General features: G+C 44.5%; 1 protein-coding gene across 1 annotated transcript in view; it reads left to right on the top strand.

The window, feature by feature from the left end:
- The window catches only part of PITPNA (phosphatidylinositol transfer protein alpha), a 51,380-nt gene that overhangs the window by 4,047 nt on the left and 23,877 nt on the right, over positions 1–23,456 (top strand). The window contains 3 exon segments of the mRNA XM_075904502.1: positions 4,009–4,039; positions 17,081–17,226; positions 21,886–21,977. Of these exon segments, the coding sequence (XP_075760617.1) occupies positions 4,009–4,039; positions 17,081–17,226; positions 21,886–21,977 (269 nt within the window).

Below are 23,456 nucleotides of genomic sequence, written 5' to 3' on the forward strand. Positions count from 1 at the left end.
AGGATAAAGCAGCCAATTCACAGATTCTCAAAAGATTTCTGCTGTGGCTATAACATTTTTTGTTCATGTCTTTGGCTAATAGCTCTTCAAGGGTACTTCTACACTGCACAGCTATTTCAGGATACCAGAGGTATCCCAAAATAGCTACCCTGCTCTATTCAAGCCTCCCATTATTTCAAAATATTTTTCGAAATAACAGGTGTTACGGGATGTCTCGAAATAGCATATTATTTTGAAATTTGGCACAGTGTATGTGCGCCAAATTTCAAAATAAGCTATTTCAAAATAGGTTTGAAATAAGATACATAATTTGCACTATGTAAATTGCATATCTTATTTCGAGTTCAGGATGCTGTGTAGAAGCACCCCGAATATTATCTCTCTACTTTTACTCGCTATAGTGTGTTCCTTTCTGATGGCTTCCCTGAGTTTGGATTTCTGTTTAGTAAAGAATATCTAATTGGCTTGAAAAGCCTCTCAAACCTTGTTCAGTCATTATATGGTGGGGTTTTTCCTTTCTTCTTGATTCCTTTTTTAGAGGTGAGGCATGTATGTGCTTTGTTATAGTTGCTTAATCCAAGGATTTTAGCTTTCTTTTGAATTTTTGTGACTTTTTTACTAGCATCATCACTTTTTAGAAACCCTCTGAGTTTTGTCACTGTACTAATTTTTGGTACAATACTTCCACCCAAAGATGGTGCATGGTATAGTTAGTGGCTCGGTCATAGTTAAAACTCAGATCAACTCCTGTATGTGACTTGAGGCTTAGTCAAGGCCGGTCTTGTTATATTCCAAGATGCAAACTTTTAACATAAGAAATGGCTTCTCTTCATGGGTAGCTGGAATCATAAACTATTCCTACCTTATTGGCTTTTTGGTGTCCTTCAACTTTGTGAGCTCAATATTATTTTCTTGATGCGGAGGCTGGTGGTATTACCTTGAGTTTTGATTTTTATACATAGTGTGTGTTGCTCCATGGGTCATCTCCACTCTGCTTTTTGGAATATTTTAGGTAAAGATCTATTCCTCCATCTCTGACCTAATCTGGCTTCCTTATATATTTTATACACCGGAATTAGTATTCCAGGTCATAATTATGGGGTTTTTTTTGGTCATCTCTTCACATTTCAGTAATGCTTAGGCCAAGCTCCTATTCCATTACAGTACCACACAATGCTAGTCAATCTGTTTTGAAGATTTTTTTTCATTGCTATGTATATACATCTATAACTTGTTTTTGACCATATCCCTGTTTTTATTTAACTCCTTAATTTGGTGCACTATTACATTCTGGAAAATACCTCTGTGATTTCAACCTGCCCATGATTCATGTCAGCTGTAACTTATTTTATCGTTTACTGAATCATAGAATGAATTCTAGGACTGGAAGGGACCTTAAGAGGTCATCGAGTCCAGTCCCCTGCCCTCATGGCAGGACCCAATACTGTCTAGACCATCCCTGATAGACATTTATCTAACCTACTCTTAAATGTCTCCAGAGATGGAGATTCCACAACCTCCCTGGGCAATTTATTACAATGTTTGACTACCCTGATAGGAACTTGTTCCTAATGTCCAACCTAAACCTCCCTTGCTGCAGTTTAAGCCCATTGCTTCTTGTCCTATCCTCAGAGGCCAAGATGAACAAGTTTTCTCCCTCCTCCTCATGACACCCTTTTAGATACCTGAAAACTGCTATCATGTCCCCCCTCAGTCTTCTCTTTTCTAAACTAAACAAAACCAATTCCTTCAGCCTTCCTTCATAGGTCATGTTCTCTAGACCTTTAATCATTCTTGTTGCTCTTCTCTGGACCCTCTCCAATTACTCCACAATCTTCTTGAAATGCTGTGCCCAGAACTGGACACAGTACTCCAACTGAGGCCTAACTAGCACAGAGTAGAGTGGAAGAATGACTTCTCGTGTCTTGCTCACAACACACCTGTTAATGAATCTCAGAATCATGTTTGCTTTTTTTGCAACAACATCACACTGACTCATATTCAGCCTGTGGTCCACTATAACCTCTAGATCCCTTTCTGCCGTACTCCTTCCTAGACATACAGAATGGGAAGCGACTGTGTGAAACTGATTGTTCCTTCCTAAGTGGAGCACTTTGCATTTGACGACTTCATCCTGTTTACCTCAGACCATTTCTCCAATTTGTCCAGATCATTTTGAATTAAGACCTTATCCTCCAGAGCAGTCGCAACTCCTCCTAACTTGGTATCATCTGCAACCTTAATAAGCGTACTTTCTATGCCAATATCTAAGTCGTTGATGAAGTTATTGAACAGAGCCCATCCCAAAAACAGACCCCTGCAGAACCCCACTTGTTATACCTTTCCAGCAGGATTGTGAACCATTAATAACTACTTTCTGAGTATGGTTATCCAGCCAGTTATGAACCCACCTTATAGTAGCCCCATCTAAGTTGTATTTGCCTAGTTTATTGATAAGAATATCACGGAGAGTTACCTATTTATTAGTCACTATCCAAACATTTTACAATCTGCATAGAAAGACCACTCAGACTAGAGATCTAGTATATTGGGAGACCCAGAGGGTGGCCTGAATTTAGAGCATAGCCCTTTTTTAAGGCACTAATGCATGTTGGACACCATGGCTAGCCACTAGCCGCACACATGTCTATTTGGCCAGGAGTGTGTGGCTAGTTAGCTACTGCTTCAGAGCGGGTTGGAAAGCACAGCTCTCATGCACGAGTAAGTGTGCTTTAACTGATGTGAGTTGATATTAGTGGGCATCCTGGAAGGCAGAATTTGAATGAAAGAGTAGGGTGGGCAAAGGAAGGAATTCAAGGTGTAGTCAGCAGTTCTGTGGAAATTCTGACCATAGCAAGAAATCTCAAACCCTCTTCCAATTTCACTCAATTACAGGTCTTTCTGCCTTTGCTAGTTCTTTGCACTAAATACCTTAAGTGTTATTCCCACCAACTTGATCTACATTGGGGAGATGGCAAATGTTGGGTTGAATATTTATTAGTATAGAGAGAATAGAAGAACTACTAAGGAGGCAGTGAAGTCTAGTGGATAGGGCACTGGATGGGACTCAGAGGCCATGGATTTTATTCTTAGCTGTGCCATCAGACTGCTGGGTGACCTTGGGCAAGTCTCTAACCTCTGCTTGCCTCAATTTCTCCACCCTGACCTTTTTTTTGAAAAAAAGCTCTTTGAAATCTAAGTCAAGTCCCATATAAGAGCTTTATTCTTTTTGTTGTTGTTGTGATACCTGCTCATCACCCATGAAGATGGGGATTATGAGGGAGGAATTGGAAAGCTGACTCTCTCAGTAAGGCTTGTTCACTTATTACACTTTTACTACCACATTTATCAGATCTTGCAATCTATTTAGAGTTGACCCTGATCAGCTTTTGCATAGACCTACAAGGAAACCAGAGAACACAAGAAGTGGTGGTGTTTGGGATTGTAATGATCACTCTTCTGAGTCAGCATTGAAACAGTGCTCTAGCATTGGCACAGGGTGTGCTATACTAGCTATCTACAGAATGAGTCATAAAACCATGGTCCTTGCTGCTTTATTGAAAAGCCTGAGAAATGTCTTGCAAGGATAAGGGACTGGAATGTATGTAAGTAATTACATTGTCTCTTTAAATACCTCTCCCCAAAATAGTTGATAGTACCTAGGACCTCTTTACTTCTTGGCATACTATTATCTAATGTTGCTATATGCTGTTAAACAGCTATTGGAATTCAGTAGGGGCTGAAGTGGTTTGTGTGACTTATAAAGTACTTTGAGAAGACATCATTATGTTTGTATAAAACATCACTATTAGGATATTTTACTATCTGAGCAATGCAAGGCAGCAAGCACTGGGAAAGACACTGGAAAGGAAAATGATATATCACACAGTATTCTGGAGACTGCCAGGAACAAGTGTTTCTATGTTTGCAGTATGAAACTTTTGTGTGTTCTAAGTGGTGCAAGTTATAAGGATTGCAGTTCATTTCCTGTTTTGTGTTCTTTTGCAGTCGTGTCATTCTGCCTGTGTCTGTGGAGGAGGTAAGTCCTTTTCCTGCCACTTCCTCTTAGGACTTTTGTTTTAAACAAAACTATGTTTATGCTTATAACTGAGAAACTGACAAAGTCTGGATGTGCAAGACAAATGTATCCATTTTCAGGATCATCATTAAACCGTATGATTCAGTGTTTAAGACTCAGGATTGGGTGTTGGGTTTGTGTTCCCAGCTCTTCTATTGACTCGGTTTGTGGCTTTAGGCAAATCATTTAACTTATCCCATCTCTAAATTGAGGTTGATACTATCCTTCCTCCTATAAGGTGTTTTCAGATCCATCAATTACTTCTTTAAACCTGGATTTGCTGGATTGTTCCAAAGCACAACTTCCTTTTTTGTGTTATGCATTCATTTTTCTTTTTACATAAGGAAATTTTAATAACTCCGAGGTTCCTCTTAATCTGGGTTTGTTTGCACAGCAAATTTAATTGTTTAAAATATGTTAATTAACAACATTAAACATTCAGTGTAGACGAGGACTGTTTAAAATTGTCAGGGTCTGTGGTCAATCCTGTTGTCCACCATATAGTTAACCATGACCAGCTGTAGTGATTTTTAAACACCGCAGTAGGGATGTGAACCTGATCCTAGAGATGCGAACAACTAGTCGCTTTCCTCACCCTTGCTGCTTCTATCAGAAAGAGGCAGCAAGTGGGAGGAGAGGAAGGGGTGCTTCAAAGCAGAAGTGCCACGTGGAGCCTGGGGCCGGATGGGAGTTCTCAGCTGGCCCGGGCTGTATGCGGCATTTAAAAGTGGCAGCACTGTGTGGAACCTGGGGTCAGTTGGGGATTAAAAGTCCCCAGCTGACCCCGGGCTCCATGTTGTGCTGCCGCTTTGAAATGTTGCAGGGAGCACAGGACCAGTGAGTTCACCCTGTGCTCCCCGCAACACCTCTGTCTTTTAAGTGTAGCAACAGCCCTGGAAGTACCCTATCGACTAATCAAATACTCGATACAAATTACATCGACTATTCTATTAGCCAAATAATCTAAATTTTACATCCCTGCCTGAACCTGTTCTCTTTCTTTATGGCAACTGTGCAAAGTAAAACTTTTGAAGACTTTGAAATCCTGCCTCTGTGAAAGGCAGTTGGAATGTGACTGCACCTAGAAGATTGCCTCAGAATTTGGCATCTCATTCCCACATACTGACAAGTACTCAGAAAAGCAACAGAAATGGTCAGGGGGAAGAGAATGAGTTATAGGAAAGATGGAAAGAGTTAATGAAGCAATATCTTGATTAAGCAGTATTTGGCAGCTGAGATGATTCTGCAGGTATCCAAAATACGTAAACATCCAGATGGAAGGGGAGTCATTTAGGAGTATGCAAGGGGGTATAATTAGGAGCAAAGGAATTTAATCAATGAAAGGAAAAAGTAGCCTGAATGTGAGGAAACCCTTCTGGTAGCAAGACGATGCTAGCCCTGAGACTATTTGGAGAGAGCCAGATAGTCCCAACGTAGACGTGCCAAAGGGCTAGAATATGCTCTGCCCCCTGCCCTCAGGAGATTGGATTTGATGGAACTGAACAGGGCTTATGCTTCTTTAAGTTTCTTGACACTGGGATTCAGCTTTACCAGGGTTAAGTGAAACTATTGCTGGTGTTTTATTTCTCTCCTTGCTGATTTATTCAGTTTAATGTATGTTTAGAAATGTAGGTTGTCTATGTGTAGAAAGTAGGGATGTAAAATTCTGATTGATAAGTTAAACGTTAGGTTGACCTAACGTATAACTACTTAACCGGTTAACTGACTAAGTGGAATCTCGGGGGTGGATGGCTCCAGGATGGTTGGAGCAGCTCCCCCAGCCCGCAGGGCTCCTGCTCCCAGCCCTATGCGGGGCCAGGGCTGACTCCTGGCCCCAGCTACATGAGGCTGGCTGCCAGGGCCGGTTCCTGGCTCCAGCATGCAGGGGTTCAAAAGGGCTGGAATCGCCATTTGCCCGTTGCAGATCATAGGCAGAGGGCTGCTCCTGGGAACTGATTAACCGTTACCCGGTAAGCATCCCCTGGTAAGGGGGATGCTTACCCAGTAAGCAGTTAACTGGTTACCCGTTCACATCTCCAGTAGAAAGTGGAGACTTCAGGCAATGTAAAGACTTCTGTCTTTTGACACCCTTTGTGTCTGAGAAGGTTGTGTTCTGAGACTGAGGATGCCCTGTAGTCGTGAGCTTGTTAATCTGGAGTGAAGGAATACAGAATTGCAGTGCGTTCAGTTCCAGTGATGTAACCGGGTAACCAGTTGCCTGGTAAGCACCATCCTTATTGGTGTAACTGAGTGATGCTTACCATTAACTGGCGCCTGGCCTGGCCATGGCCATGGTACCGCATTGGGCAGTTAATTGGTTAAACATAAAGTTTAACTGGTTAACATTTTAAATGGGATTTTACATCCTTATTCAGTTCTAAATCTGTTTAGAAGTCTGTAATGTGAGGAGCAGGTGGGGGGCTTTCCTCATTTACTTCTTGCTGCCCGAAAAGAGAATAGAATTTCAAGCAGTTACATCCTGAGGTGATATCAAGTTGATGATACTTTGGGTTGCCCAGTTAAATGCTGTCTTGGGATAGACCTCCACTATCCCATCCTTGGGATGCCCTCCCTTTGCAATGAGTGATGGCATTCTGACATAATTGGCAAAGACTGTCTTGTAATCTAGCCTGGCTGATAAGCACATCATGGACCCAGGTCCTGTCCCTTCTTGTTTATAAGAATTTGGTGATGTTCAAAGCCACAGGAAAGTGAACATGATTACTGTTGCCTCTCAATCCCAGGTGAAGGAATGCTTACTTGTTCATGCCTGCCAAGGTTGATGGGCCCTCTACTCCTAATCCTGGGAGAGAGGATGCTGGCTGAGCTATTTGCTGCTCTTAGGGCTCAGTTTCCAGGCTGCAGGAAGTATATTAACTCCTTCATCTTTATTGCTATTGTAGATTCACCCTTATGCACAAAGCTCTCATTAGACTCGTGATACTGTTTTATGTATTTAGTGATTGGCAGATTTGAAGTACAAATGGATTAATCAGATGAGAATTTAATTCCAACTTCAGTTTAATAGATGGAAATCTATCCTGGCAGCTGGACACCCAGGGTACATCTAGACTACAGGCTTCTGTCGACAAAGCTTCTGTCGACAGAGAGCGTCTAGACTACATCCAGTTCTATTGACAAAGCAAGCCACTTCGTCAACATGAAAGTGTAGACGCAAAGGACAGTGTAGATGCAATAATGCCTTCTGTCGACAGAACTCTGTTGACAAAAGGCATTATTCCTCGTAGAATGAGGATTACAGCCGTCGACAAAATTGCTGAGTTCTGTCAACGTTGGGTCGACAGAACTCAACGGCAGTGTAGGCGCAGGTATAGTTTTGTCCACAAAAATCCACTTTTGTCCACAAAACCTTGTAGTCTAGGCTGTAGTCTAAACCCTGTAGTCTAAACCCTAGTGTGCTAACTGCTGCCTGAGAGCCATTGCCAATGTATGTGAAAAGCTGATGTGGTATTGAGGCATTGTGGACTGGAGCAGGGAAGAGAGAGTTGGTCTATATGGTTCTTATATGATGCACTTTGAATTTTGTGTTCCTCTGGGCACATAAAAGTGGAGAGAGCTGAGAGAAAACAACCAGGGGAGGATTTGGGGCTTCTGAGGAGAAAAAAATAACAGCTGAATACTAAATAATTTGCCCAAATGAGAATGTGACAATCTATGATTCAAGGACTATAAGTATGAATAAGGTGTGAGAATTTAGGCTGAATATCAGGAAAAGCTTCCAGAGTGTGGATCTGTTGGACCATGAGTCTGCTGAATGTAGACTGGAAAAAAATTCTGGGTTGTAGATGCAACTTTCCGTTGTCAGGGAGCAGATAAGTTCTCCTGTGATGTCTTTCTGTGAATCTCTCTCTTTGGTATTGGCATATTGGACCAACATCACTTTACTTTTCATCTAGCTGTTTGAGCTCTTTACGTTTCTAAGATTTGCAATATTGGATGCACAGACTTGGCCAGCTGTGTGTGGGTGTCTGACCAGCTGCTGCTTTGAAAGTGTTATGGATTAAAGCAGTGTGCATACAGGTTCTCTGCCGCCTCCTTGTTCCTCTCACATGGGAAGGAGCTTGCCAAACATAAAGGATTCTTTTATTTCCGTATTAAGTTCTAAGCTGCTTCTAGGGAACAGCTTTTTTCCCCAAAGAGGCTGGCTGTATTGAACTCCATGGACAAGGTCAGAATTCTCCTAATACAGTGGACTCTGATCTCTGTGTGAGAGGTCTTAGAGTGCAGATTCTGCAGTAGATTGTCTGTGGAAGTTGAGAGAGCTCTCAGGAATCCCAAAAGCATGTTTGTGTATTGTGTCTAATCTTCTGAGCTGTTCTAGGAATCACTCTTTTGAAGGGCACTCTTTCTTTTAACCTACCTCAGCAGATTCTCTGGGATCTGCTCGAATTTAACAGACAGGTTTATCTGGATATCCTACCTTTGTATGAATGGGATTAAAGGATCAGAAATACCAGAGAAGATTAAAGGGTGAAGATGCCAGCCCAATTGGCTGATTGTCTTAGGGCTTGAACTTTGACTTGTATACCTAAGGTGGAATGACTGAGACTGTTACTGAAAGGGATTAATTTGCACTTCCCCAAGACCTGTCCTAGAGACACACGGCAGAGCCATTCTGTCTGGTCATCTTTCCAGTGCTGACTTGCTGAGTTGATGATGCTTTCTCTAGCAAAGGAAATACAAGATATTCTTCTCTGAAATGAACTCCTGTTTCATAACTCCACTGAGTTCTCTGTTGGAGAGAACTGTATGTTCTGCTTTTATGGGCCAGCCTCAGGAAACCATAGGGAACGTAGTGTGTGAAAAGTCAGAAGATGGGACATTCTGACATGGGGGGGGGGGGGAGGGCCCAGGCCAATGGTGGCAGTGAGGGAGCTGCAGCAAAAATTGCATCTGAGGGAAGGGCTCTGACTGAACTTTCCATTTCACTACACGGGGAGAGAAGTCATTGCAGAAATCAGTGTTTTTATTCTGGGACACCTCTTCACGGAATCAGTGATTCTGCCAATGTGCAGCTGAAAGGGACTGGGAAGGAAGCCTGAACCTGAGTATATCTGCTCTGGAGTGCTCGGACTCATCCCTAGCTACACAAGAGAAGGAGGCCTAGACGCACCCTTGGTACAACATCAGCTCCCATTCAGTGGGACCAGATCTTTGCTGTTACTTTCTAAATTTGTTCTTATTCTGTTACTACTTGATGGAAGAAGCCCGCAGTGTGTACAGGCTGCAATTATGTCGGATGCTCTGGCAACAGAATTTAGCAGGGATGGCAGTGCTTCTCTTCAAACAGCTGCTGCTGTGCCTGGAAGTGAGAGCTCTGCACTCACTGCTGGTTTCACTTGGTAGGCTTTTTGATCCGTCTCCTGCTTATGTTGTGTGAGGGGTGCATGCCTTACAGTAAGGGAGGGAGTAAAAACGGGACCTTTGTGGTAAGTGGCTGTCTGAAGTGTGTGTGTGTGTGTGGGGGGGGAGTTATTTGCTGTTTTCTGAGCTTGTGTTTGTCTGTTTGGTGGTTTGTTTGATTGTTTGTTTGAAGGAGCTTCTAAAAGGTGAAACCTAGAAGCCTGTTAATTGGCTGAGCCTCAGTCAGGGGGAGGGGCTACCAGAGCTATATAAGCCCGTGACTCAGCGACCAGGGAGCTTGTGAACAGGAACAGTTAACAGGAGAGTTTGGAGAGGGAGTTTAGAGGGGGAGGTTAGAGGGCACTAGTGACTTCGGGCCTTCTTTAAAACATAACTCTTAGAATAATCTATATTCCAGAGGTTTTAAAAAGAATCCCATTTACACCTAAACTTATTCATTAGAAAAATGGAGACAGAAGCCCAGCAGCAGAGTGGGGGCTATCCTGTTTATTGCGTCGAGTGTAACATGTATGATTACCTGCCCTGTGGGCGGGTGGCGTATGTGTGCACTCATTGCAAGGAGCTCCTGACCCTCAGAGACCGAGCTTGGGCTTTGGAGGCCAGGGTGGCTGAACTGGAGGAGCTAAGGGAGGTAGAGAGATATGTTGATGAGTCTTTCCGGGACACTGTAGTACTGTCCCACCTCCAGTCTGAGAGCCCCAGTGCTCTTAAGGAGGATGAAAATCTCAAGGGAACAGGGCATTCAATGGGAGCAGAGGGAAACCATCCCGTAGTTGGGACCCTCCTCCCAGAGGATGTTGTGGTATCCTCTCACACTGAGGATACCTCTGAGGAGGAGGGAATGCCAGTTAGGAGGAGGCAGGTGTTAGTAGTGGGTGATTCGATTGTTAGAAACATAGATAGTTGGGTTTGTGATGACCAAGAGAACCGTGTGGTCACTTGCCTGCCTGGTGCGAAGGTTGCGGATCTCTCGAGGCATCTAGATAGACTTATGTGTAGTGCTGGGGAGGAGCCGGTGGTCGTGGTACATGTCGGTACCAATGACATAGGGAAGGGTAGGAGAGATGTCCTGGAGGCCAAATTTAGGCTGCTAGGAAAGAGACTGAAATCTAGGACCTCTATGGTGGCATTCTCGGAAATGCTTCCAGTTCCACGCGCAGGGCCAGGTAGGCAGGCAGAGCTTCAGAGTCTCAATGCGATGAGACGATGGTGTAGGGAAGAGGGGTTTAGATTTATTAGGAACTGGGGACACTTCTGGGAGAGGGGGAGCCTATACAGGAAGGATGGGCTCCACCTAAGCCAGGGTGGAACCAGACTGCTGGCACTAAACATTAAAAAGGCCGTAGAGCAGTTTTTAAACTAAGAGATGGGGGAAAGCCGATTGGTGCGGAGATGCACGTAAATCGGAGGGAGACTTCTCTTAGAGGCGAATCCATTGATAGAGACTCTCTAAGCTGTAGTCAGAAAGAGAGGAGGGGAGAGAACAAACCATGGGCCAGAGCAGACAAACAACCGCATTCAAAGGAATCCAATGCATCAGGGAAGGGCAGACAAATAAGCAGTGGCAAATTTTAAGTGCTTCTACACAAATGCTAGGAGTCTGACTAATAAAATGGGTGAACTGGAGTACCTCGTATTAAATGAGGAGATTGACATAATAGGCATCACTGAAACCTGGTGGAATGAGGAAAATCTGTGGGACACAATCATACCGGGATATAAAATATATCGAAAAGATAGAGCAGGCCGGGTGGGGGCGGAGTGGCACTGTATATGAAAGATAATGTAGAATCAAATGAAATAAAAATAATAAATGAATCAACATGTTCCATAGAATCGCTATGGATAGAAATTCCATGCTCCAATAATAAGAAATTAGCAGTAGGGATATATTACCGACCAATTGACCAGGACAGCGATACTGACATTGAAATGCTGAGGGAGATTAGAGAGGCTACCAAAATAGAGAACTCTATAATAATGGGGGATTTTAATTACCCCCATATTGACTGGATACATGTCACCTCAGGAAGAGAAGTGGAGATAAAATTTTTCAATGGCTTAAATGACTGCTTCTTGGAGCAGCTGGTGCAGGAACCCACAAGGGGAGAGGCAATTCTCGATTTAGTCCTGAGTGGAGTGCAGGATCAGGTCCAGGAAATAACCGTTACAGGACCGCATGGGAATAGTGACCATAATATAACAACATTCAACATTCCTGTGGTGGGAAGAACACCTCAGCAGTCCAGCACCCTGGCATTTAATTTCAAAAATGGGAATTACACAAAAATGAGGAGGTTAGTTAAACAGAAATTAAAAGGCACAGTGACTAGAGCCAAATCCCTGAAAGCTGCATGGAAACTTTTTAAAGACACCAGAATAGAGGCCCAACTTAAATGTATACCCCAAATTAAAAAACATAGCAAGAGACCTAAAACAGTGTCACCGTGGCTTAACCACCATGTAAAAGAAGCAGTGAGGGACAAAAAGGTATCTTTTAAGAAGTGGAAGTCCAATCCTAGTGAGATAAATAGAAAGGAACATAAACACTGTCAAATCAAGTGTAAAAATGTAATAAGAAAAGCAAAAAAAGATTTTGAGGAACAGCTAGCCAAAAACTCAAAAAGAAATAACAAAATGTTTAAGTACATTAGAAGCAGGAAGCCTGCTAAAAAACCTGTGGGTCCCCTAGATGATCAAGCTATAAAAGGAGCAATCAAGGACGATAAAGCCATTGCAGGGAAACTAAATGATTTCTTTGCTTCAGTCTTCACGGCTGAGGACGTTGGGGAGATTCCCAAATCTGCACCGTCCTTTGTGGGTGGTGAATCTGAGGAACTGTCCCGGATTGAAGTGTCATTAGAGGAGGTTTTGGAACAAATAGAAAAACTTAATGTTAACAAATCTCCGGGACCAGATGGCATTCATCCAAGGGTTCTAAAAGAACTCAAATGGGAAATTGCTGAGCTATTATCTGTAGCTTGTAACCTATCCTTTAAATTAGCCTCCGTACCTAATGACTGGAAGGTAGCCAACGTGACACCAATATTTAAAAAGGGCTCTAGAGGTGATCCTGGCAATTACAGACCGGTAAGTCTAACTTCAGTACCGGGCAAATTAGTCGAAACAATAGTAAAGAATAAAATTGTGAAGCATGTAGAAGAACATAATTTGTTGGACAAAAGTCAACATGGTTTCTGTAAAGGGAAATCCTGCCTTACTAATCTGTTAGAGTTCTTTGAAGGGGTTAACAAGCATGCGGATAAGGGGGATCCAGTAGATATAGTATACTTGGATTTTCAGAAAGCCTTTGACAAGGTCCCTCACTAAAGGCTCTTGTGTAAATTACATGGCCATGGGATAAGAGGAAAGGTTCTTTCTTGGATTGAGAACTGGTTAAAAGACAGGAAACAAAGGATAGGAATAAATGGTAAATTTTCAGATTGGAGAGGGGTAACTAGTGGTGTCCCCAAAGGGTCAGTCCTGGGACCAATCCTTTTCAACTTATTCATAAATGATCTGGAGAAAGGGGTAAGCAGTGAGGTAGTAAAGTTTGCAGATGATACAAAACTGTTTAGGATAGTCAAGACAGAAGCAGACTGTGAGGGACTCCAAGATGATCTCACCAAACTCAGTGATTGGGCAGCAAAATGGCAAATGAAATTTAATGTGGCTAAGTGTAAAGTAATGCACATTGGGAAAAATAACCCCAACTATACGTACAGTATGATGGGGGCTAATTTGGCTACGACAAATCAGGAAAGGGATCTTGGAGTTATCGTGGACAGTTCTCTGAAAACTTTCACACAGTGTGCAGTGGTGGTCAAAAAGGCGCATAGGATGCTAGGAATTATCTATCCCTTTCCTAATAAGACCCAGAATATCTTACTGCCCCTGTATACAACTATGGTACGCCCACATCTGGAATACTGTGTACAGATGTGGTCTCCTCACCTCAAAAAATATATTTTGGCCTTGGAAAGGGTTCAGAAAAGGGCAACTAAAATGATTAGGGGTTTGGAACAGGTCCCATATGAGGAGAGGTTAAAGCGACTGGGACTTTTCAGTTTAGAAAAAAGGAGACTGAGGGGGGATATGATAGAGGTCTATAAAATCATGAGTGGTGTGGAGAGGGCCGATAAAGAAAAGTTATTTATTAGTTCCCTAAAGAGAAGATCTAGAGGTCACCAAATGAAATTAATGGGTAGCAGGTTTAAAACGAATAAAAGAAAGTTCTTCTTCACACAGCGTGTAGTCAACCTGTGGAACTCCTTGCCAGAGGAGGCTGTGAAGGCTAGGACTATAACAGAGTTTAAAGAGAAGCTAGATAATTTCATGGAGGTTAGGTCCATAAAAGGCTATTAGCCAGGGGATAAAATGGTGTCCTTGGCCTCTGTTTGTCAGAGGCTGGAGAGGGATGGCAGGAGACAAATCGCTTGATCATTGTCTTCGGTCCACCCTCTATGGGGCACCTGGTGCTGGCCACTGTTGGTAGACAGGATACTGGGCTAGAAGGACCTTTGGTCTGACCCAGTACTACCGTTCTTATGTTCTTATGTACAGCAGCACAGCTATGGCGCTGCAGTGCCAGGATGTCCACGCTTTCTGTATTGACAGAAGGAATGTTTTTCTCTGGGTGTGGTTAAATCAATAGAAGAATCCTTCTGCTAACATAGCTGTGTGTATCCCACGGGTTAGATTAACCTAACTACAGTGCTCAGGGTGTAAATAGACTAGACCAGTGTTTCTCAAACTTTGCTCCGCAGAGCCCCAGGGCTCCATGAGACATCTCCAGGGGCTGCGCAAAGTTGACAAACTGGAAACATCGATAGGTACAGCACATACAATCAGTGGACCACTGGGGCTCCACATAAATTTTTACGCATGTAAAGGGCTCCGGAGCCCAAAAAGTTTGAGAACCACTGGACTAGGCGTTAGCGTATGCACACTGAACAATGACTAATCCTTGATCCTTTTTCTTCAGTACAGGTTAAACCTCTAAAATCCCGAACACTCTGGTCCAGCCAACATCCATGGTCCAGCGGGACCACAGATTGATCAGAAAGCCCTGTCTGGCCAGGTTCAGGGGCTGGGCTGGCAGTGTAGAATGCAGCTCCGACAGCAGCGGGCCAGCAAGGTGGGGTGGAGAGCAGAGCCCCCAGCTGAGGCTGCTGGTGGGGAGTGCAGTTCCACTGAGTGCTGCTCCACTTGGGCCGGAGACAGTGGGGCTGGTGGCACCTGGGAGCACAGCCCTAGCTGGGCTGGAGGCAACGGGGTCTGGTGCCCCCAGCATGGTGGGGAGGACAGCCTATCTCCAGCTGGGTCAGTGGGGGAGCAGAGCTGACAGCTGGGAGGGGAGCCTTGACCACCTCCCTTGGTCAGGCAAACTCCGTGGTTCGGGACTGCTCAGGTCCTGAGGGTGCTGGACCATTGTACTTTTTGCCTAGGTGAGGGAAAAGTGGGTATTGGGCAGGGAAAATCCCTTTGTTGCATTGTGTTTGTATATAACTTTTTATTCACACATCAACTATGATGCTAATGTATTTTGATCTATCTAGCATTCTGCTGATTGCCTTGTCCACTTTCTAAATAGGCTCTCTGTTTACTGCCTTAGTCAACCACACCTTTGCTTCTGATACTCTCACCTCTGAACTGTCACTCTCCATCCTTATCTTGAACATCTCCTTTCAGATTAATAACACTTCTTAATTCTCAGATCGCTCCACTGGCTCCCATATCCACTCTGCATCAAGTTTGGACCTTCATGGATTTGCTTCACCTGATCATTCTCTCTTTTCCATTCCCGTGCATAGTCATGCCACTGGTAGTGAGAGAGCCTGTCTCATTATGGCTCCTGCCACCCAGAACATCTGCTTGTGATTAGCCTCTCTTCTATTGCCTCTATCCTTTTGTATTTCTTGTTGCTATTCTTTTTAAAAGCTTTGGGAGATGCTTTATGTGAAAAAGGTTGTACAGTGTAAAATAGTGTTGAATTTAGTGACCAGAACTGCTGGAGAAAGGGGGCTAAAACTGTCAAATTACTGTTCTTTGCAGGAGGCTTGAAGAGCTAAGCAGGAATGTTACTGGATGTTTAAGGCTTGTATTCTACATGCTAATATAATGCCAAAAGCCAGGAGTAGGGTTGGGTACAGAAAGAGCTTGCTTATAGAATGCATAATAAAGAATGGGCCAATGTAATTTGGCCAAGAGGAGATGATATGTGTTTTGGGGAAGAGAACCAGGAAAATATGGAACATATTGTCATTTGGGAAGCTGAAACTGGATCAGTTATTTTAAAACACAGATGCAGCTTTTTGTAAGGGTCTTTGAAGTGAGTTTTGGGAAAGGAGATATGTGGGTTGAAGGATGAAAAGTGGGAGAGTAAATTGAGCAGAGATAGGAGAGGTGTGGAGGACCTCGACTGAGAGCAGGGAGCTTGCATTGGGTTCAGAAGACAAATTGGGATTCAGTGAAGGGATTTTAAGGCAGGTCTGAAAATGGCTGTGGTGCCAGCAGGAGAGAAGGTTTTTACAACAGGTTTGGATACGTTGTGTGGGGTGAGCCTCTTATTTCAGGAATACCCGAGATACAGAGAGCACGATAGCGAAGCCACCCGCAGTTGGTTATCTTTAATTGGAAAATGCATAAGGAAAATATCTTTGTAGGATGCCTTGGGATCCTTCAGGCAAAGTGTTGTAGGTTTGTTGGGCGCTAGTGAAATATATGTTGTGCATGCAACCTGAGCAGACACATGTGGTTTTGTATACAGTGAATAGAAATGAATGGGCTTGACTAGGGATCTAATAGTGTAGTCAGTCAACTGACTAACTTGATAAGCAAAAGCTTATCGGTTAATGCTATAGACTACACGCATTTCCATCCCCACCTTCCAGCCACTAAATTTTTTAGCAGGCTGGCCAGCAGCCCAACCCAGCTCAGTTCTGGCTCATGCTGGGCCCGGGACCTACTCCCGCTATGGCTCTGCATTTAACGTGTATTAGGAACTGAGTTCTGGCTCATACCTGGTCCTGGGTCCAGGAGCTCAGCCTCCCCTCCCGCCCCCCACCTTCCAATGGAGCTGCTGCCACCCTGCACTGCTGCCTCTGTATCCACTGGCTGTCAGCCCCACTCCTGGGGACTATAGAATAGTTGAGTAACCAATAAGAATTAATTAGGTTAATCGACTATTAAATTAACCGATAATTAACATCCCTAGGCTTGACTCCTGCAGAGCTATTGTCTTCCTGACATTTTCTAAATGGCAGCCAAATGTCCCAGTCATCTCTCATTTCTGATTTCCTTTGTGTATTTCTCCACGTATTGAGTTTCTTTGAATTTGACACAAGGGTTGGAATATAACATCACTGTTGGCATTCTCCTTGTACTCTTGAAAGCTAACTCTTAAGTTCCTAGGGGAAGTCCTGAGTGAAAAGATGGAAATGGCTGTAAAGGTGCTACCTATCCCTCAAAGGTGCATATTTTGGTAGCTATCTGACATGGTTCTATATTAGGAGTGGGGCATAAATCCCATTTATTTTTGTCCCCAGCTTTGTGCAATTTAATTATGTTGACACCAACTGAATTATGACTATTGCAATAATATCTTCCTTCCTTCAGTATCAAGTGGGACAGCTGTATTCTGTGGCAGAAGCCAGTAAAAATGAAACTGGTGGAGGTGAAGGAGTGGAGGTTCTCATGAATGAACCCTATGAGAGAGATGGAGAACGTGGTCAGTACACACACAAGATCTACCACTTACAGAGGTATGTGGCATGGAGAAATGGCCTATTTACAGCTGTGAGGAAACTGTATAAATAGGGTACAATTTAGGAAACTACTACATAGTTAGAGTTCATACAAGCATTCATAGATTCACAGCAACTGGAAACAGTCATCCTACCTGCCCATGCTAGGGGTTGCTGTTGCAGTGAAAGAAAAGAACCCAGGGACTGTTTCCTGGACTGCAACAGTTGCCAGTGGGACTAACGCTGTCACCCTCCATCACAAGAGAAGTTCAGAGCTCTCCCTGGTTTTTGGGTGGGGGAGTAACATGGGGTGAAAAAGAAAACAGGTAGTCATGTAGCATGAGTTGGGTTGGTGATGGAGCTACATCTCAGGGTATCAGCATGAAACTGATGAACAATTGCAGAGGATGAGGGTGGTGGAAAGGTACAGAAGAGATGGGGCTAGATGTGACATTTGGGGTGCAATCTGGACCTGTGAGGGAATTCACGCTATCTGCCTTGTAGTTCCAAGGGTATCAATATGCTTTCCTGGTGTGCTCTTGTCAGAATGCTTCCAGACAGCAGTCAAGCATGCAGCCCTGGTTCACTGCTCTGAGCCCAGCTGCCTGCTCACAACACAATAGCCTTGCTGCTTGGCTACTACTGGCAGAGGTGACCCCAACGGACTTCCAGTCCTAAATTTTCCCAAAACCTTGTGCTCTGCCATTATCAGCCCTATCCTGGAGTATTCAGAGAGGTACTAAAGTTAGTGTGTTTTAAAGTGATAAAAACCCATTACAGCTTATTTATTTAACTTGGGATAAATCCATCCTTCCTTTCACAGCACTGAGTTAGTTTATCATAAAAATAAAACAGGTTTATTAACAAGAGGGCCATAGGTTAAATGCCAAGTACTGTAGAAGAAATCATTAGAAAGCCTTACAAACAAAAGTAGAAATCTATTTTCCCAATGGCTAAGACCTAACTTATGTTAGTCTGTGTTCAAGGACCTTACACGCTTCAATTCCATCAGCCCTGTTGGTCTTTCTCAGCTGGCTGCAGCTGTGGCCTCTGGGTCTGTCCAGAGGTGGATGCCAGCATTCCTTTCCCTAAATGCTTATAGCTTCCTAAACAGAGTGTCCCCAGACTCAGAATGACTTTATGTTGTTCTTCCCTTCCCATGCACCGCTGATCCCCTGATTTGTATGGAAATGGGCATCCCTTGTTTTTGGTCATACCTTGCCTAGTTGTCTACCTGACTCCCTTCCTGTCGGGGAGGGAATCAGTTAACAGGATATGAGGAAATACAAATACTTACTACATACATTTCATAATATTATTAATCACCATGGTGTCATTAGCTTTGAGAAGACCTTACTTGATACTTTTGTAATACAGGTTGGATCTCTCTGTTCTGGCACCCCTGGGACCTGACCGGCTCAAACAAGGGAATTTGCCAGACCAGGGGAGATCCCCTGCTGCCAGTCCTAGCTGCCCCCCCGGCTGCCAGTCCAGGCTGCTGCATCCCCCCACCCAGCCCCGCAGCCGGAGCTGGCAGCCTCTTGCCACTGGGGCTCCCAGCCAGGACTCTCTGGTCTGGGAACATCTGTGGTCTAGCAGGACGACAGAGTCCCGGTTTTTGGAGGTCCAACCTGTATTGTTTGCAATCAGATGATTCAATTACTTATTTGAGGTTAAGACCCCATGTTTTTATAGAAAAATGCTATCTGCTTCCTGGGCTGTAGATGCCATACTGTCGTTGTCTTGATAGTTTTGCTTACCTTGTGTGAAGACAGAATCATAGGATTGGAAGGGACCCTGCACAAATGGCAGGACTAAGTTCCCTGTAAGCTGCATGGCCCCCCAGCTGCCTGTTTTGCCCTGCACAGATGCTCAAGGAAACTGCCCAGGGACCAGCTGCAGCTAATGGAGGACTGCAGCTAGTCCAGCCTCTAACCTCCTGTGGACAGGGCAGTAAGAGGGGGACAGCCTGAAGTCAATACCAGACCAAACATGCTGTGACTGGTGTTCCTCTCTCCTTGCTCTGGGCCCAGCCGTGGCCCTGGCAGTTTCACCCAGCTCCACCCGACGGAATGTGCTGTAGTTGGGGTACCTCTGCCCCAGCTGTGGCCCAAACCTGGCCCTGGACTCAGGCAGCCTGGTTCCAGCTCAGCCCTGGCTTGAACCTACCCCAGGGTATGATAGAAGTGCCTATCCTGCCATTCCAGCATTGGAGCTGCCATGGTTGGGAGAGGTGCTGCTGTCACTCAGGTGCTGTTGCTGCAAGGAGAGAGAGGTATGGGGGTGGGGTGGGGAGGAGGTAGTCCTTGCAGTAGCCCTGGAGCACCCTGCTTCACCCTAAACCTCATAACCCAAACCCAGCTGGAGCCCTCACTCCCCTGCATCCTTCTGTTCCAGCCCTAAGCCCCTCTTTCCTAGCCCCATCCCAGAGCCTGCACCCAAGCCAGAGTCCTCACACTGTTGCATCCTAAGTACCTGCCCCAGGCCTGAGCCACCTCCCACACTCAGAGCCCCTTGATCCCGACCTCGCCACATGATTTTTGCTGTATGCACCAATATGAAGGTGATGTGTTGCACATCCCCTCTGTAATGGTGCACATAACAAAATTCATTCTGCCCGGGTGGGAAAAAGTAGAGGGAACACTGCTGGCAGGTGTCTGTCTAACCTGCTCTTAAATCTCCATTGGTGGAGATTCCACAGCTTCCGTGAACAATTTATTTTGGTGTTTGCCCATCCTGACAGGATTTTTTTCCTATGAGGCCATGCAGCTGCCTAATAAGCCCTGTGCAGGGGCTCAGGGCTGTTGCAGCCTGGGGAAAGGCCAGGCTCCTCCAGCCCCAGCAACAGGGCCACATTAGAAAGGGGTATTAGAGACTGCAGCCCAGGGGAGCCTCCTTAGCCAGGACCCTGGGTTGCAGTCCATAAAGCCCCTGTGTTCTGGGCTAGGCCTTTTTGGCATGGGGAAGGGGTAGAGGGCTGCTTCAGCATCCTGGCCTGTGCAGCCCCTTCCTGGAGGGGGGGGGGGGGCAGGGGATGGAGGTGCTCTAGCCCAGTGAGGAGATAGGGGACCACTCCAGCAGGGTTGGAACAGCCCTCCTGCTTGCTCCCCTTTAATTGGTTAACTGGTTAAACACTAAGTGGGATTTTACATCACTAAAGTAAATGCCTCCCAGCCATAACCTGCCTCTGGAATCCCAACTCACTCCCAGACCCTGCATCCCTTCCTGTACCTCTCCTCTAGGCCAGAATCCTCTTTCACCCATACCCCCTCCTGGATCCTGCCCCAAATCACAACCCCCTCCTGCACCCAAATTTCCTCTCAGAACCCACACCCTCTCCTATACTTCAGTCCCCTACCCTGAGTTCCCTCCTGCACCCAACTTCTATGTCAATCCCCACTGCCTCCATAGAAAAGTGTGCCCCTTGACCACTTACCAAAATCTTGGAGTGGCCTCCATCAAAAATTATTGCCCACCCTGCTCTAGATAGACTTTTGCTGTCTTGGCCTCTAACAGACAAATACACACATCTTTGTCTAGGGGTGGACTGGGCTTATTCTTTTTCTTACCAAACATTTTAAGAATATAATTCCAGCACACACTCATAACTCTTTGTATACTCCAAGTGCACATCCCACACAAGAATGTTAATAATCAGTGAGGTATTAGTTTTCCGATGATATCTTACATGCCACCTTTTATTTACAGCTTATGACAAGTGTGTTAGGTGTAGTGAGTCAGGCTTGAGAGAGTAGTGAATCACAGATAAGCCTCTGTCACATGCACCTAGGAAGAAGGCTTTGAAATTAAATTACTCGATGCTAGCTTTTTGTTCTTTGCAAAACAGTGAAGCGCTAAAAATGGATGAATCTCTTTGCTAGCCTTAGTTTTCCATGTAAGCAATGGTTGTTTGACACTGGGATGCTTCCTTATAGAAAACGAGGTGGTGACTGAGGTGGTGTGAGGACAGGAGGCATCCACAGGGCTCTTTATTAGGAAGTGGTCCATCGTGCATAAAAATTTGAGACTCTCAGTATGAAATATTTTCCTTCAGCGGCTTGTCGATCCTGCTGTGACCAAAGTCTGGGGGATAAGCTCAGATGTTTTCTGCACCCTGTTAGGTTATGGTGAGGCATAGCTGGAAATAATAAGAGTAAGTAGCTTGGGTTGTGCTATGGGGCCATGGACATTAGAGCAGACTAATAGTTGGGAAAGATGGTAGGAGCTAAGTGGTTTTGATTCTTCAGGTTACAATATCAGAGCTTATCTCCAGTTGTACAGTCCAGGTGTCACTAATGGGTTCTCTTCCTATCATGGACATGGCTGCTGTCTGAGGAAATACAAAACCCATTAATTATAACCCTGTTATCCACCATCACGGTGGTGAAGTTTGGATGGAAAAATGCTTCCAAGTTGTTAGCCTGCATTAAACATCGGGTGTCCTCTTGTTCTCTTGTAAGAGGCATCTGGCTTGTATGCATTCAGCCAGTGTCTGGGTGTCCTACTAACAGAACAATGAACAATCCTAGTGACCGTGACTCTGCAAACACAGACACATGCAGGGCATGGGGTCTGTTTCAGGGTAGGTGCCTTGCCTGTATCAAGCAGTGTCTGAGTCAGTTACTAGAACATGGATGTGTAAACGTTAGTCTTGCTTCTCCTGTTTCCAAACTGCAGCAAAGTACCGTCATTTGTGAGAATGCTGGCCCCAGAGGGAGCCCTGAACATACATGAGAAAGCATGGAATGCCTACCCCTACTGCAGGACTGGTGAGTACTGTGGAAGGCCTGCACCATGGGGATGCCTTTTTTTAAACCAAAAAGTGGAAGTTTTTGATGTTGCTCCTGCCTATAGCGCATAACCCTTCCTGTGGGTCAGGAAAACGAAACCTTAGTTAGAGCTAAAGGGGAGTTAAAAGAAATGTCCTTGCCTGAAGTTGACAGTGCAGAGCTCCCGCTAATGAGCAAGGAGTCCAAAATAGTCTGAGGGTAGGCTAGAGTGAGAAGGGGCAGAAGTAAGAAATGCATGTGATACTGTAGGTTTGGAGAAAGGGAGTTGGTAGAGGGAGAACCCTGGTACGACTGGACTGTGAATGGTCATTCAAGTGACTTGGCAGCACATGTGTGACACGCACTGTTATGAACAGTAGTGCAGTGGAAGAATTCTGGTCAGACATTTGAAGGAAATGGTGCAAGAGAAGAGCTGGTGAGGACCTGGTTATCTTTTGCTCAATGCAGTTTGAAGGGAACAGTATTATCATTTACTGGTGAGAATCACTGTGGCAGGATAGATCCAGGGTGGTAAAATTGGAACTGGCATTATAAATGGTGTGTTGCCATTAGAGCAGCAGGCTTTTTGGGTCTCCCTGGAAAAGCAATAGCATTCCACTACTAATATAAAATCTCTTCCAGCAAACAGTTGGACTAGAACTCTGCTGAACTCTAAGATGGTGTCTTTGAATCAGCTTGAGGTGGATTATGAAGATGACACAATCCCTTTTCACTTTAATGGGAAAGAATATTTAAAATCAGTCTGGAAAAAGTGTTGCTACATAGCATGGTTAAGAACTTCAGTGGACAAATCCTATATAGGAACAGCCAGACTGATTCATCCATCTAGCCCAGTATCCTGTCTGCCAACAGTGGCCAATTCTAGGTGCCCCAGAGGGAGTGAACAGAACAGGGAATCAAGTGACTCCTCCCCGTCACCCATTCCCAGCCTCTGACAGAGGGTTGAGGATACCATTCCAACCCATCTTGGCTAATAGACATTAATGGACCTACCCTCTATAAAATTATCTAGCTCTTTGTTGAACCCTGTTAGTCCTAGTCTTTACAACATCCTCTGGCAAGGAGTTCCACAGGTTGACTGTGCATTGTATGAAGAAATACTTCATTTTGTTTGTTTTTAAACCTACCTGTTAATTTCATTTGGTGACCTCCTAGTTCTTATGTTATGGGAATAAATAAATAATTTTTCCTTATTTACTTCATATTAGTCATGATTTTATAGACCTCTATCACATCTCTCCTTATTTGTCTCTATTCTAAGCTGAAAAGTCCCGGTCTTAATCTCTCCTCATATGGCAGCAGTTCCATACACCTAACCATTTTTGTTGTCCTTTCCTGAAGTTTTTTTCAATGCCAATATATCTTTTTTGAGATGATGACACATCTGCACACAATATTCAAGATGTTGGTGTACCATGGATTTGTATAGAGGCAATATGAGATTCTCTGTTCTCTCTC

Source organism: Pelodiscus sinensis, chromosome 21 (genome assembly GCF_049634645.1).
Source record: "Pelodiscus sinensis isolate JC-2024 chromosome 21, ASM4963464v1, whole genome shotgun sequence".
NCBI classification, from domain to species: Eukaryota; Metazoa; Chordata; order Testudines; family Trionychidae; genus Pelodiscus; species Pelodiscus sinensis.